Genomic DNA, 15282 nt, shown 5'->3' with positions numbered 1-15282 from the left:
GCATGTCTAAATTGTAGACATAATGGTGGAGGCACAGTTCTAAGAGGAGCAACAGATGAAATCTCTCTAAAACTCCAGTATAAAAAGAATACTAAGTTATAGAAACCATTGGTTTGAGCATATTAGACAGCTTTCCATGCTAAATAATTGACATGGTTTAGAGATTTTCATATTCTGACTATTTTGTGATCATTCTCAGATCTCATCAGAGTGAGTTTCCTTAATTCAAGAAGAATTCCTCCCAAGACAGAGATAAAATATTGCTTTGATAGCAGAATAATAATAATAATAATAATAATAATAATAATAATAATAACAACAATTATTATTATTTTATTTCTATCTGCCTCTCCTCACCGTTTGAAGTAGGTTACAACATTGCTAAAACACATAATCAAAACACATAATCATTTTAAAAACACTCCATAGAATACACATATTAAAACATGTTTCCATAAAATACATATTAAAATACACAAAACAAAAGTTAGATATAGAATGAAAATTTAAACTTTGTCATTGAAATGTGTGTATTCATAAAATTTGTATTTCAAAAACATTAGAAATATTATGTGACATGTAACACAAGTGTAACTCAAGACGAAAACCACTTTTCCATTCAGAATAATCATTAACCTTATTCATAAAACAATACTGGTGAATCAACCATTTAATATGAACTGAAATTTTGATAGCAACCTTCTAATGCCTGTACATATGAATCCTTGGGGTCAGAATGCCATGCCAAAGATTAGTGATATTTCGGGAGATTATCACATCTGTCTGTAAGATGCATTGGAAGGTCCCTAGACACAAATAAAAACACAGTTTACTGCAGAATGTTGTTCTAATTTCATCACATATCAAGCTTCAAGTCATCTCAAATATGTATTTAATGAAAATAGTCTCCATCCATGTTTTGGCTTCTGAACCTATTTCATCAAGCTTTACAAATGTGCCTTAGCCTTTGTTTTTTGGAATTGCCAAAGAAAAATTGAATTCCTTCTCTCCAGATCATCAGACTGGCTGCATAAGAAGAACTGGACCCTGCCTCCCAATCATCCTAATCATTTCCACTAAATAAATAAGGGAAGTGATGGCCCTTGCCTGCAAAAAGCAATTCCCCTCTAAATTAAATGTTTTCCTTTCTTTCAATGTATCAACATTTTTCAGAACTTCCCACTTGAGTTTTTGCCTTATAAAAGTTTTTAAAAGTTTACATATTTGAAATGCCAAATAGTTTTAATATTTCAAAGTGCTTATTTATTTTTAAAGGGTCAATTTACTCAAAGAGTGTTTAAAAAGGAATTTTACAGTAAGATGAGGAACTAGGTAGATCTGCTCACATATCAGCCAGGATGGATTTACCATGAGAGAATTCATTTTGAGATAAGTGTGATAATGTCCTTAGTTTGATGCTCTCTTGCGTGAAATTATTTGGATCTATTTCAATTAGACTTCAGACCTGGTTTTAAAATTACATTTGCTCCTATAATAACCTTTGCCAAGAACTTTCAAGATCTTGTGGGACCTTTCAATGTGATTCAGCCTCTGGCTGGGATTGAATTGATATCATCATCTTCTGGTAATTGTAATCTTCTCTGACCACTAGAGGTGCTTGTGAAATCTTGCCCGATCCTTCAACTTGTGTATGTGTGTGTAGGCAATCCCCGAGTTACAAACATCTGACTTACAAATTACTCATAGTTCCAAATGGGGGTGACACAACAGGAAGTGAGAGAAATCTTCTCCTAGGAAGGGAAATTCACCAGGTAAAAGGTATCTCGGCTGAAGCATTATCACCAATCCTTGTTTCCACAACAAGCCAATTTTTTTCAAAATTCAATTATCACAGGTACGGAAAATGAGGTGTAATCTTATGACTAGTGGCCTTCCCTATGCTATCTAAAGCTCTGAGAGAGGGAGGGAGGGAGAGCCCGGGATGATACTTAAAAATGTACCTGTTCTGACTTACAAACACATTCAACTTAAGAACAAATCTACAGAACCTATCTTGTTAATAATGTGGGAACTGCCAGTATAAACAGAAACTTGAGTATGTTCAAAGAATCCTTGAACCTTGCTACTATTTATTTATTTATTTATTTACTGTCCTTGTATACCGCCGTTTCTCAGCCTAACTGGCGACTCAACGCGGTTTACAACAAAATATACAGTGCACAGTATACAATTAAAACCATTAAAAACATAATACACAATATTACATGTAAATCACAATCCAATACATCTCCTAACTAAAATCGTGGTCCAATTGCATCATCCATATTACCAATCCGTAATCAACACATTCATTGCACCGAATTAACCAAATGCCTGCTTGAACATCCAAGTTTTTAGTCTTCTTCGGAATACCATCAGCGAGGAGGCTGATCTTACCTCCATGGGAAGGGCGTTCCAGAGCCGAGGGGCCACCACAGAAAAGGCCCTGTCTCTCGTCCCCGCCAGCCGCACCTGTGAAGCAGGCGGGATAGAGAGCAAGGCCTCCCCAGAAGATCTTAGGGTCCTGGTGGGCTGATAGGCCGAGATACGTTCGGATAGGTAGGTTGGGCCAGAACCGTTTAGGGCTTTAAAGGCCAATGCCAGCACTTTGAATTGAGCCCGGTAGCAAATCGGCAGCCAGTGGAGCTGGTGCAGCAGAGGAGTTGTGTGCTCCCTGCGCTCCGCTCCAGTTAGTATCATGGCTGCCAACCGTTGGACTAATTGGAGCTTCCGAGCCGTCTTCAAAGGCAACCCCACGTAGAGAGCGTTGCAGTAGTCTAAACGGGATGTAACCAGAGCGTGGACTACCGTGGCCAAGTCAGACTTCCCAAGGTACGGGCGCAGTTGGCGCACGAGTTTTAACTGTGCGAATGCTCCCCTGGTCACCGCCGAAACCTGGGGTTCCAGGCTCAGCGATGAGTCCAGGATCACACCCAAACTGCGAACCTGCGTCTTCAGGGGGAGTGCGACCCCATCCAACACAGGCTGTAACCCTATACCCTATACCACTAGACTCTGGTTTTGTGCTATAATGCCCTGCTAGACTTGAGTCCATCTCATTTGCCAACTATGAAGAGACTGATTCATTGCCTTTTCCTAATATAATGCTCTTTTAAATCTTGCCAGTAGTCAGAAAAAGCCAATTAACTCTTTAAGTGGGGTAATTTAATTGGATCCCCAAAATGGTACGAAATAGTACCTGCTGTTAGACCAGCTTCAATCTTCTTGTTAATAGTAGCAAATATTTCTATAAACACATCTGACTGAAATTATTGAATCAAGGCAGAAGCCCAACATCTCAGAACCCTTGAGGCCAGATGATATTATACCCTAGGATCTACTATGCATATATAAGATCCTGGTTTTCTAACAGCTGCTGCATCTTGAGCTTATTTATTGTGAAATCCAACCTAACTGCACTGGGATATAATACCATCTGTGAATGAGAATAGTCATATTCTTCTTAATATTAATATGCTGGGAGAGAATACATAGAACATTTATTCTATATTTGTTTCCACATGTGTTAACTTATATTTATGTTACAACTCATCTCCCACACTGTTTTATTATGATTATGAGTACTGCAGATAACATTGATTTAACCTTTTTGTATAGATTTTGTATGTTAAGCACTGAATATTGTTTGTTGATGTAATGATAATTAATAATAATCATACCACATTCTCTGATATGTTAGACAAGACATAAAATATGTTAACTGAACCACACTTAACATCACTGCAATCTATATGGTAAAGAAAGGAAACAATACTTATGGCCTTTTATTTGCAATAAAACAAGTTGGGATACGGTGGCCAAAACTTTATTTTTGTTGGCTGGTTATAACCCCATTCTGACAACAAAAGTTGCCCTTTATTTGTTTAAAGCTGCTAAAAGGAGATCGGAGTACATAGATCAGATTGGGGTAGAGTGCAGGGGAGATGAGGATAGTTGATGCATATATCTATGGCTACCTGTATATTTGTATTTTATTTTAAGAGGACTAGATGTATGTTGTATGTTGTTTGTTGTGTCTGCACTGGTTGTTTTTGATAAAGCCAACTGGCTAATCAATAAAAATGTTGTTGTTGATATGTTAGACAAGAAATAAAATATGTTACCTGAAAATTGTGAGGTCACTGAATTGATTTTAGTAGTTTAAGCTTTTGTAATTGTATTTTAAGTATATTTATTTTAAAAATCAATTTGAATTTATGTTATAAAACGTGAGATGTGTGTGTGTGTGTGTGTGTGTGTGTGAATTTTAAGTGCAAAGGTCTTTTAATTGACTTTTGACATTTCCCACTTTCTTAAGGGAGATACTGTTTGTAGAGTACAAAATGCAGTCAAGTTCCTTTAAATCCAAGTATATATACTATAAAAGTTTTAAAAATATTTTGTAAACCTCAATTTTTTTCTCCTTTATAATTACATGTATTGATTTCACCGTAAAAGGATAAAGACTTGTTCCCTGCAGTATAATTATGCTGACAATTTTATCTTGTACTTGGGCGGTTTAGTTAAGTAGACCTTTTTTGTCACATAGTATCCAGTATTAAAATGTTTGAAGGACAATGAAGAAGTCCCGTAAGCAATGTGTTTTTCTTCCTCCCATTAATCAGTTGCAACATTTTAAAACCTTGTTGGCATGAATTGGATTTTACCAAGATCTTTTATTTATTCATTTCCTGAGTATTGTCTTTATTCCATTATGGAATACAAGGTAACATACATGAGTTTTCTAAAACTGCTTCAGTTCATCAAGGTGGTTGTATTTTGAATTCTTGGACCAGGAAAATTACAAAGGGGTGGGTTCCCATTTTCACCTCCGTTGGAATCCATATCATCATATTGCTTCTGCCTGGATAAAGGCAGAAGTTAGTTGTTATGTAGGAAAAAGCAAACTGACACCTTTTCAGCACTTTTCATCCCAAACGTGGGAGAGATTGTGGATTGCTTGAGAACTTTAGGGGGTATGTAAGTGACCCACAAGCTCACTTTCCTCACTCCTATGCTAGACCACTTCCCCAAATTTCATTATTTGTTTTCTAAAAAAGTATGGAAAATTCATTGTCAAATGAGGACTATTGAAAAAAATTAATGATATAGGTAAGCATGAATTAGTGGACATGTGGATAGGCTGGAATAGAATAGATTGGCCGAGAAGAAGCATTAGGATAAAACAGTGGTTCTTAACCTGTGGGCCACAGACCACCAGTGGATCACATGGATGAAAAACTCGTCCATGAGCCTCCTTCCTCTTATTTTATTTTATTTTATTTCTGCTTCTTTTGCACTGCCTGCCACTCCTTCCCTGTCGCTGATCATGACATATGTTTTTATCAGAAACTAAAGCTGATGTGTTTTTCCAGTGCAATTTTCTGAATCAGCAACCCAAACCGGATCTAAAGTTTACCAAAAACTAATTCATAACCCCTTTGGTACTAATGTTGGAGAGTGCTCCCTGGCCAACAAAATGTTGGGAACACCTGGGATAAAGTGATGACAGAGTTGAAGGTAAAAATAAGAGCATTTCTGTAGCTTTTATTGAAAACAGAGTGGAAGATAAGTATTTTCATCTAGAATTAGGAAATGTAACACTGGATTAACTCTAGAAGCCACAATATCTGTAGTACCTCAGGGAATTTCTGGTCAAGAAATTAAATAACAGCAAAAGGATGTGTGCAGACAAAACAATAGGGAGAAATAACTAGAAACAAGTAAATCTTCTTAGATGTTCAGTTACTCTTCAGTACTCTTCAGTTACTCTCCTCAGACCTCACACCTCTGAGGATGCTTGCCATAGATGCAGGCGAAATGTCAGGAGAAATGCCTCTAGAACATGGCTCTATAGCCCGAAAAAACCCACAAGAACCTAGTGATTCCAGCCATGAAAGCCTTTGACAATACAATCTCCTTCATCTTGGAAGCATTGATGAACATATGGTAGGGAGAAACAAGGAAGTAGTAGGGGGACCAGCAAGGTGGGGGGGAGGCTATGTTTGATAGGTGTTGGATGTTCTAGAAGAGTCCAAACTGTATGCTTTCTTTTTTACATTGTGAGCAGATACTATTTCTATTAACTGATGAAATAACTTTTATAATACCTACATTTTATGTTGAATGATTTTCATTTTGTAAGTAAAAAGGAACTGTGGTGGCACAATGAGTCAAATCTTGTGTTGGCTGAACTGCTCATCTGAAAGTCGGCAGTTTGAATCTGCGAGATGGGGTGAACTCCCATCTGTCAGCTCCAGATTCCCATGCTTGGACATGTGAGAATCCTCCCATAGAATGGTAACACATCTGGGTTTCCCCTGGGCAATGTCTCTGCAGGTGGCCAATTCTGTCACACCAGAAGTGACTTGCAGTTTCTCAAGTTGCTTCTGGGGATGTAACGAGAGCATCTGCTTGTCCAGTTTTGTTGGATTCGTTTCAATTGGTTCAGCTTGAGGATGTGGACAGGATCCTTGGAGAGGTGCGACCCACCACATGCATCCTAGACCCCTGCCCTTCCTGGCTGATCAAGGAAGCCAGAGGGGGTTTGGCAGAGTGGGTGAAGGTGATGGTTAATGCCTCCTTACAGGAAGGAAAATTTCCAGCGAGCTTAAAACAAGCTATTATAAAACCGCTGTTGAAGAAACCATCACTGGATCCCACTCAATTCAACAACTATCGGCTAGTTTCCAATCTCCCCTATTTGGGCAAGGTCATGGAACATGTGGTGGCAACACAACTCCAGGGGTTTCTGGTAGACACTGATTATCTAGACCCGGCACAGTCTGGCTTTAGGCCGGGACATGGAACTGAGACAGCCTTGGTCGCCTTGGTAGATGATCTACGCAGGGAGCTAGACAGGGGGAGTGTGTCCCTGTTAGTTCTGCTGGACCTCTCAGCGGCCTTCGATACCGTCGATCACGGTATCCTTCTGGGCCGCCTCATGGATATGGGGCTCGGAGGCACTGCTCTGCAGTGGCTTTGATCCTTCCTTGAGGGACGGACCCAGAAGGTGTTATTGGGTGACACCTGTTCGGCCCCACAACTGTTGTTGTGTGGACTCCCACAGGGTTCAATCCTGTCCCCGATGTTATTTAACATCTACATGAAGCCGCTGGGAGAGATCATTCGGAGTTTCGGACTAAGATGCTATCTCTATGCAGATGACGTCCAAATCTGTCACTCCTTCTCACCTGTCACCAAGGAGGCTGTCCAGACCTTGAACCGGTGTTTAGCCGCTGTATCGGACTGGATGAGAGCTAACAAATTGAAATTGAATCCAGACAAGACAGAGGTCCTACTGGTCAGTCGGAAGGCCGAACAGGGTATAGGGTTACAGACTGTGTTAGACGGGGTTACACTCCCCCTGAAGACGCAGGTTCGGAGCTTGGGAGTGATCCTGGACTCATTGCTGAGCCTGGAACCCCAGATCTCAGCGGTGGATGGGAGAGCTTTTGCACAATTAAAACTTGTGCGCCAGCTGCACCCGTACCTTGGGAAGTCGGATCTGGCCACGGTGGTCCACGCTCTTGTCACATCCCGGTTGGATTACTGCAACGCACTCTACGTGGGGTTGCCTTTGAAGACTGCTCGGAAACTTCAACTAGTCCAGCGAGAAGCAGCCAGATTGCTCACCGGAGCGGCGTACAGGGAGCACACCACCCCCCTGTTGCGTCAGCTCCACTGGCTCCCGATCCAATTCCGAGCACAATTCAAAGTGCTGGTTTTGACCTACAAAACCCTATACGGTTCCGGCCCAGTGTATTTGTCCGAACAGATCTCCCTCTACATCCCACCTCGAAGTTTAAGATCTTCTGGGGAGGCCCCGCTCTCGACCCCGCCAGTGGCACAAGTGAGGCTGGCGGGGACGAGGAGCAGGGCCTTCTCAGTGGTGGCCCCCCACCTGTGGAACTCACTCCCCGGGGAGATCAGATCGACGACTTCCCTTCTAGCGTTTAGGAAAAAACTAAAGACCTGGATGTGGGACCAAGCTTTTGGCCATGCTGACAACTAACTAAAGGACCTGTCGATAGACAAGGACAATGGAATGGAATGGATATATGGACTCTGATATATGGACTCTGACATGAGATAGTTTTTATGATTTTATTAGGTATTGATGTTTTATTTTAATTGTTGAATTGTTATATTTTGTATTGTTTGTTGTGTGATTTGGGCATCTAATTGTGCCTTCCCTGTAAGCCGCCCTGAGTCCCCCCCGGGGTGAGAAGGGCGGGGTATAAGTAGATGAAATAAATAAATAAAATAAAAATAAAAATATTGGAAGTGGAGTGCATGTTTCATGCATGAAAACATTTTCTCTCATACAGCTGCTGTAAGTCCCCTCAGCAAAATGAGTATAACACCAGAATTTCATAATCGACAGTATTTAAACTGTTTTTAGACTGCTTTTAGGAGTTTTAAAATATAATATGTATATTATTCAATTTAAACTATGTTAACACTGCACTTCTAGGATGCCAATTTTGTAAGTTCATGTCTAGTTGAGAACAAACAACTTCTACATAAACTTCCAGAATCTGAATCTTATGGCTAGATTTTCAGAACCAGGTCTCAGAAATCACTCCAGATCTCTTGAAGACCAGTTGGATGTGTGTTTGTCTCCATATATTAAATGAAAATATTTCACATTCTGGAAAGAGCATAGCCAGACAAGAATAGGTAGATGTGTTGTTGTTGTTCATTAGTTCATTCGTCTCCGACTCTTCGTGACCTCATGGACCAGCGCACGCCAGAGCTCCCTGTTGGCCGTCACCACCCCCAGCTCCTTCAAGGTCAGTCCAGTCACTTCAAGGATGCCATCCATCCATCTTGCCCTTGGTCGGCCCCTCTTCCTTTTACCTTCCACCTTCCCCAGCATAATTGTCTTCTCTAGGCTTTCCTGTCTCCTCATGATGTGGCCAAAGTACTTCAACTTTGTCTCTAGTATCCTTCCCTCCAGTGAGCAGTCGGGCTTTATTTCCTGGAGGATGGACTGGTTGGATCTTCTCGCAGTCCAAGGCACTCTCAGAACTTTCCTCCAACACCACAGTTCAAAAGCATCTATCTTCCTTCGCTCAGCCTTCCCTAAGGTCCAGCTCTCACATCCGTAGGTGACTACAGGGAATACCATGGCTTTGACTAGGCGGATCTTTGTTACCAGTCTGATGTCTCCACTCTTTACTATTTTATCGAGACTGGACATTGCTCTCCTCCCAAGAAGTAAGCGATTTCTGATTTCCTGGCCACAGTCTGCATCTGCAGTGATCTTTGCGCCTAGAAATACAAAGTCTGTCACGGCCTCCACGTTTTCTCCCTCTACTTCCCAGTTGTCAATCATTCTTGTTGCCATAATCTTGGTTTTTTTGATGTTTAGCTGCAACCCATCTTTTGCGCTTTCTTCTTTTACCTTGATTAGAAGGCTCCTCAGCTCCTCCTCGCTTTCGGCCATCAGAGTGGTGTCATCTGCATATCTGAGGTTGTTAATGTTTCTTCCAGCAATTTTCACCCCAGCTTTGCATTCATCAAGCCCCGCACATCGCATGATGTGTTCTGCATACAAGTTAAAAAGATTGGGTGAGAGTATGCAGCCTTGCCGTACGCCTTTCCCAATCTTGAACCAGTCTGTTGTTCCATGGTCAGTTCTTACTGTTGCGACTTGGTCCTTGTACAGATTCCTCAGGAGAGAGACAAGGTGGCTTGGGATGTCCATCCCACCAAGAACTTGCCACAATTTATTATGATCCACACAGTCAAAGGCTTTAGAGTAGTCAATGAAGCAGAAGTAGATGTTTTTCTGAAACTCCCTGCCTTTCTCCATTATCCAGCGGATATTGGCAATTTGGTCTCTTGTTCCTCTGCCTTTTCTAAACCCAGCTTGAACATCTGGCAACTCTCGTTCCATGTATTGCTGGAGTCTTCCTTGCAGAATCTTGAGCATTACCTTACTGGCATGAGAAATAAGGGCCACTGTACGGAAGTTTGAGCAGTCTTTTGCATTTCCCTTTTTTTGGTATGGGGATGTAAGTTGATTTTTTCCAGTCTGATGGCCATTCTTGTGTTTTCCATATTTGCTGGCATATGGCATGCATCACCTTGACAGCATCATCTTTTAAGATTTTAAACAGTTCAGCTGGGATCCCGTCGTCTCCTGCTGCCTTGTTATTAGCAATGCTTCTTAAGGCCCATTCAACTTCACTCCTCAGGATGTCTGGTTCTAATTCATTCACCACACCGTCAAAGCTATCCTCGGTATTGTTATCCATCCTATACAGATCTTCTGTATAGTTTCGCCACCTTCTCTTGATCTCTTCAGCTTCTGTTAGGTCCCTGCCATCTTTGTTTCTTATCATACCAATTTTTGCCTGAAATTTACCTCCAATGTTTCTAATTTTCTGGAAGAGGTCTCGTGTTCTTCCTATTCTGTTGTCTTCTTCCACTTCCATGCATTGCTTGTTTAAAAATAGTTCCCTGTCTCTTCTGGCTAACCTCTGGAATTGTGCATTTAACTGGGCATATCTCCCCTTATCCCTGTTTCCTTTTGCTTTCCTCCTTTCTTGGGCTAGGTAGATGTAGGATCTTCAAATACATCTGGATAATGTGTAGTAGACTACTAAGGATTTATGATGCTGAATTGTTTAACAACAACAAAATGATACACCCACTCATTCTCTATGTGTTGAAATAAATAAAGCTAGAAGTAAATGGTGGGGATATTTGTGTGGAAGACATTTGAGCTGTTTTCAATTTTAGTACTCCAAAAAAATTGCTCAGAATTTTATTTTTTTATTTTTTTGCAAATTAATTCTGCACCAAATATTCTAAAAGTTCTGAGGATTCTAGAAAAAGGGAGAGACCTTGTTTGAAGAATCTAGCGAATTCAGGTAATTAGGTAGAGTGTTTTAATTATTCTGCCAAAAATAAAGAAATTATTTTAGGCTTTTAAAGAGTAATTTACTTAAATATCAAACCATTTAACAAATTGTTTTCAGTGGAAATTCCATGCTGTACACTGTCAGCAGCATGAATTTTCAAAATGAATTAGTTATTAGCAGTAAGATTAATTAAAGTGCATGGTCTGTTAAATCCCAGGAAATGGGAAATAAATTTGAATGATACGGCATGGTAGTAAAATAGCTTTTTACAGGTAGATGCCTGCCATGAAAAAAGAATGTGTTTTGTAAAGAATATTGTAAAGATACGGCAGTGTTCTCAATTTTTCATTATTTAGAATAATTTAGCTCAACATAGCCATGGTAAAGTTCTGTTGAAAGAAATGGGTGCAATACTATATGTATCTTCATGGAAATAAATTCAATTGAATTATTTTTCTTCAAGCAAAAGAAGTACAGATTTGCAATCTCAGCCATAATTATTTTAACATAGATATAGATCTAAATTTTATAAGTCTTAATACAGCATCATAATCCAAAATACCTGGTGATTCTACTCCATTTGCTTAAAGTACTGCATACTGATGGTTTATAGAAATGATATATTTGGGGTGCTTATGATGCAGGGCAAAAGTTTTAACTTAATTTGTGATTTTTTAGCAATAAGCTGCAATGATATATTTTGATGAAAGGCAGTTTATAAATATTTAAAGAATTTGCTAGTGGGTTGGTAGACTGGAAATAATTTGGAAGATAGCTGTCCAGATTATGTATAAGTTGAAGAGAGAAAAACTGGTAAGACTTAGGCAGTTTAGTCATGTAAATAGCATCAAAAACCTGTATCACTGGTCTAATGACACTGTAAGCTTAGAAAAACAATGGCATGAATTGAGGGTGGTAGTGGTGGGGGAAGCATAGCCAAAGAGAGGTGAATATATGTGAAACAAAATGGAAAGGCTGGATTTCAAACAACAAAACTTTCCAAACTGCTAGAAGTTATGTCACTCACCTTTCTGCTCCATCCCATATAGTGAACTAAGTAGGAATAAAAGGACAGAAAACTGCTAAGTACACAAAAATGTAATATCCTCAAATGTGTTCAATAATTATCTTAATCATAGTTACCATAAATCAGAAGCACTGTGTATTCTCCTGCTTTGCTACTTTTATAGCGAGTGCAATTTACAGATGTAGCAGAAAAATCCTGACTCACAAAAAAACTGTGATCCTTGAGTCAGAAAGATCTTGCTTAATCATGAATTAGGTTCATGCCTCACTAGGAAATTACCATGCTCCCAAATGGATTATAAATGTGTCACCTTTTTGAATATCATCTGGAAAACTGGTATTTTTCCCCAAAAAATAAGCACAACAGAGTAAAGGTTGCAATAATCACTTCAGCAACATGTAGTTGAAGCCAGCATAGGCCTAACTTCTCTATCATCATTTTCACTGAAGTGTGAACTCTTTTTCCTTTGGCAAGGGCAGAGAAGACTTTTTTTCTAGCCCATCATAGCATTTATTTCATATAGTTACAAAGTAAGAAAATCAAAACACATTTTCAGCTATCAAAAGACTGTTTGGATAATTGCAGGCTGGAAACTCTATATGAAAGAAGCTATGAGTTTTGTACACTGAAGCATGAGTTTGTTTAATCGCAAGTCTTATGTCACATATGTACAGGATCCAATTATTTCAAAAATGCTCTGTTGATTAGACAGAATATTAAATACCATGTTCAATGCATACACAGTATGTGAGTTATTGAAGCTGTTTATGTGTAGAATTTGTCAAAATGTTTGGTTTTTCTGCTAGATAGTCTACATGGGCTGGACAGAAGAACGGGAACAAGATTCTCTTCAGGACCGAATGTATACGCCAAAGTTCCTAGCACTGAGAGGTTCTTCCCTTTATAAATTTATAGCACCTCCAGTAAGTATCATTTACATATATTGCTCTTCTTGTCAAGGTGTAGATGTTTTAATAAGGTTGAAGTCGATTAATCTGAGATATTTTGTGTATCTTGCCAATGAATCATACTGATGCCCAATAATATAAATTCTTGGTAAATTTAGAAACATGTTTATCTACCTATATTTGTGAACTACTCAAAGTTGTGATTACTATGTACATGAGAAAATATAAGCTTTCTCAGTATTATGAGAGCTAATTTGTTCTCCATCAGAAAGCAATGTTTATTGAATTTACATCCTGTGAACAATTTTGTTGCTGGCTCACCCTCAAAAGAATGAGATTTGGGACAGGTGGGTTGAGCCACTTCATTGGTTGATACACCTATCCCTGAATCTCAGGCACAGACAGGTTGAAGGATGTGAGGAGAAAGTGATTTTCTTAATATCTGCTCATTCTCTTGGACTGAGGGCAGAGGGATGCCAAGATGGAGAAGAGTTTGATACAAATCTAATAGATGTCTTTTCCATGAATACAGATTATACTATTCCCATATAATCAGCCTGTTAGAATCTCTAAGGTATATTGAGCACCTAATATGCTTGTATTCTCCTTCTGTCAAAAATATTGATCTTAAGGATTGCTGACCTGTCTATTTTAGTTACTGGGTTGTTGTAGGTTTTTCGGGCTATATGGCCATGTTTTAGAACATGGCCATATAGCCTGAAAAACCTACAACAACCCAGTGATTCTAGCCATGAAAACCTTTTGCAATATATTTTAGTGACATTACTAAAATAGCAGAACATAACTGATTTGTTAAAAGTAGGGACTGCAAAATAACAGCCTATGCCACATATCAAAAGTATAATTGTTTTCCCAAAATAATTGTGTGTAGTTATATTTTGTGTGTTTTCATCCAAGGTTACTACGTGGGACTGGACACGAGCAGAAAGAACATTTTCTGTGTATGAGATCATGTACAAAATACTCAAGGTATGAGTAATGACTCTAATGAAAAAAGGGATATTCACAAAGTATAATGTCATCCTCAGTTTCTACTAGCAAAAAAGAAAAACACAGAACTTAATATGGTGTAGGATAATGGCCTCAGCTGATGGTTCTAGAAAGTGTTGTAATGCAATGAAAGATATATATTGGAATATAGTCATGGAGCTTTGTCTTCAATGTGAGGGTAGGTCTTGCAAATCAATAATAATGATATCAATAGGGGTTTGAGAGCTACTGGCCTCATGATGCTTTAACCTGTAGCTCCCATCTGTCCCAACCAGAAGGGCTAGTGAGAAAGGACTTTGAGAATCTTAGGCCAAAATGTGTGGACATCCACAAATTTTACTCCACTTCCCTTAAAGCATGCACCACATACTTTCTTTTAGCATTAAATAATCACAATAAATTGATGACATAAATTAAATTGTTAGTTCAAACCAGAATAAATTAATTAACTGAATCAATTGAACTAAGTGTTGACTTTAAAATATCCATTGATTCAAGGGGTGGCTCAAGATGGGACTCACAAATGGATAGGGTGTTTTTTTTTAGCTTAAAGAGATTAATTTCTAAACAGACTTTGTCTACAATTTCTTTTCAGACTACTTTTAGCATTTGTCAATCTAGTAAAGTTCTTGTCCTACCAGGCCTGCTCTGGACTTAAGCCTCATAATATTCGGGGGGTGCCATTTAAATTTTCTCATATTTTAGTATTTCATTTTCCTACAGGCTTTTTATGGAGCCCCCAATGGCTCAGTGGGTTAAACCACTGAGCAGCTGAACTTGCTGATCAAAAGGTCACAGGTTTGAATCCAGGGAGTGGTGTGAGCTCTCGCTGTTAGCCCCAGCCTCTGCCAACCTAGCAGTTCAAAAACATACAAATGTGAATAGATCAATAGGTACTGCTCCAGCAAGAAGGGAACAGTGCCTTGGAGGTGTCTACAGAAAACGCTGGCTCTTCAGCTTTGAAATTGAGATGAGCACTAACCCCCAGAGTCGGGCATGACTGAACTTAATGTCAGGAGAAAACCTTTACCTTTACCTACACCCTTTTTATATCTTTAGAGTGCCCATGAAAACAACTATAAATAAGAACTCGAAGTTGAGTTGGCACTCGCTGATTTGGTACTGCTATAGAAGAAATCCATCAGGAGGCCTGGAATAGTGGATAGCCCACCCTTCCCAGGGCACTTTGCTGTGGACAGTTGTGAGACCATTTCTTGTAGAGGAGGAAATTTGTTTGTTACTTGTTTTTTATTAAACAAATTAGGAGGAAGCTGGCTACTGATAAAATTGTACCATGGATTTCAGCACTTTAACTAATGCCTCTAGGAAGCCATCATTTCATGTTCTGCATTTAAAATTTGAATGAATGAAAACCTTTGATCTGAATATATTTTCAATTTAGAAAGAGACCCTTTTAATATAATGTTTTCAACACTTAGAAGTGGTTTGTATACAGTTGACC

At 39.2% G+C, this 15282-nt stretch overlaps 1 protein-coding gene across 2 annotated transcripts in view; it reads left to right on the top strand.

The window, feature by feature from the left end:
* Window positions 1-15282, top strand: part of SNTG1 (syntrophin gamma 1) — a 299235-nt gene that overhangs the window by 240843 nt on the left and 43110 nt on the right. For both annotated transcript variants that reach the window (XM_067467429.1, XM_060775287.2), the window contains exons 14-15: window positions 12708-12824; window positions 13728-13799. In XM_067467429.1, the coding sequence (XP_067323530.1) occupies window positions 12708-12824; window positions 13728-13799 (189 nt within the window). The remainder of the gene's footprint in view (window positions 1-12707; window positions 12825-13727; window positions 13800-15282) is intronic.

Source organism: Anolis sagrei, chromosome 4 (genome assembly GCF_037176765.1).
Source record: "Anolis sagrei isolate rAnoSag1 chromosome 4, rAnoSag1.mat, whole genome shotgun sequence".
NCBI lineage: Eukaryota > Metazoa > Chordata > Lepidosauria > Squamata > Dactyloidae > Anolis > Anolis sagrei.
The sequence above is the reverse complement of the archived record's forward strand: the minus strand, read 5'-3'. Positions and strand labels throughout refer to the sequence as shown.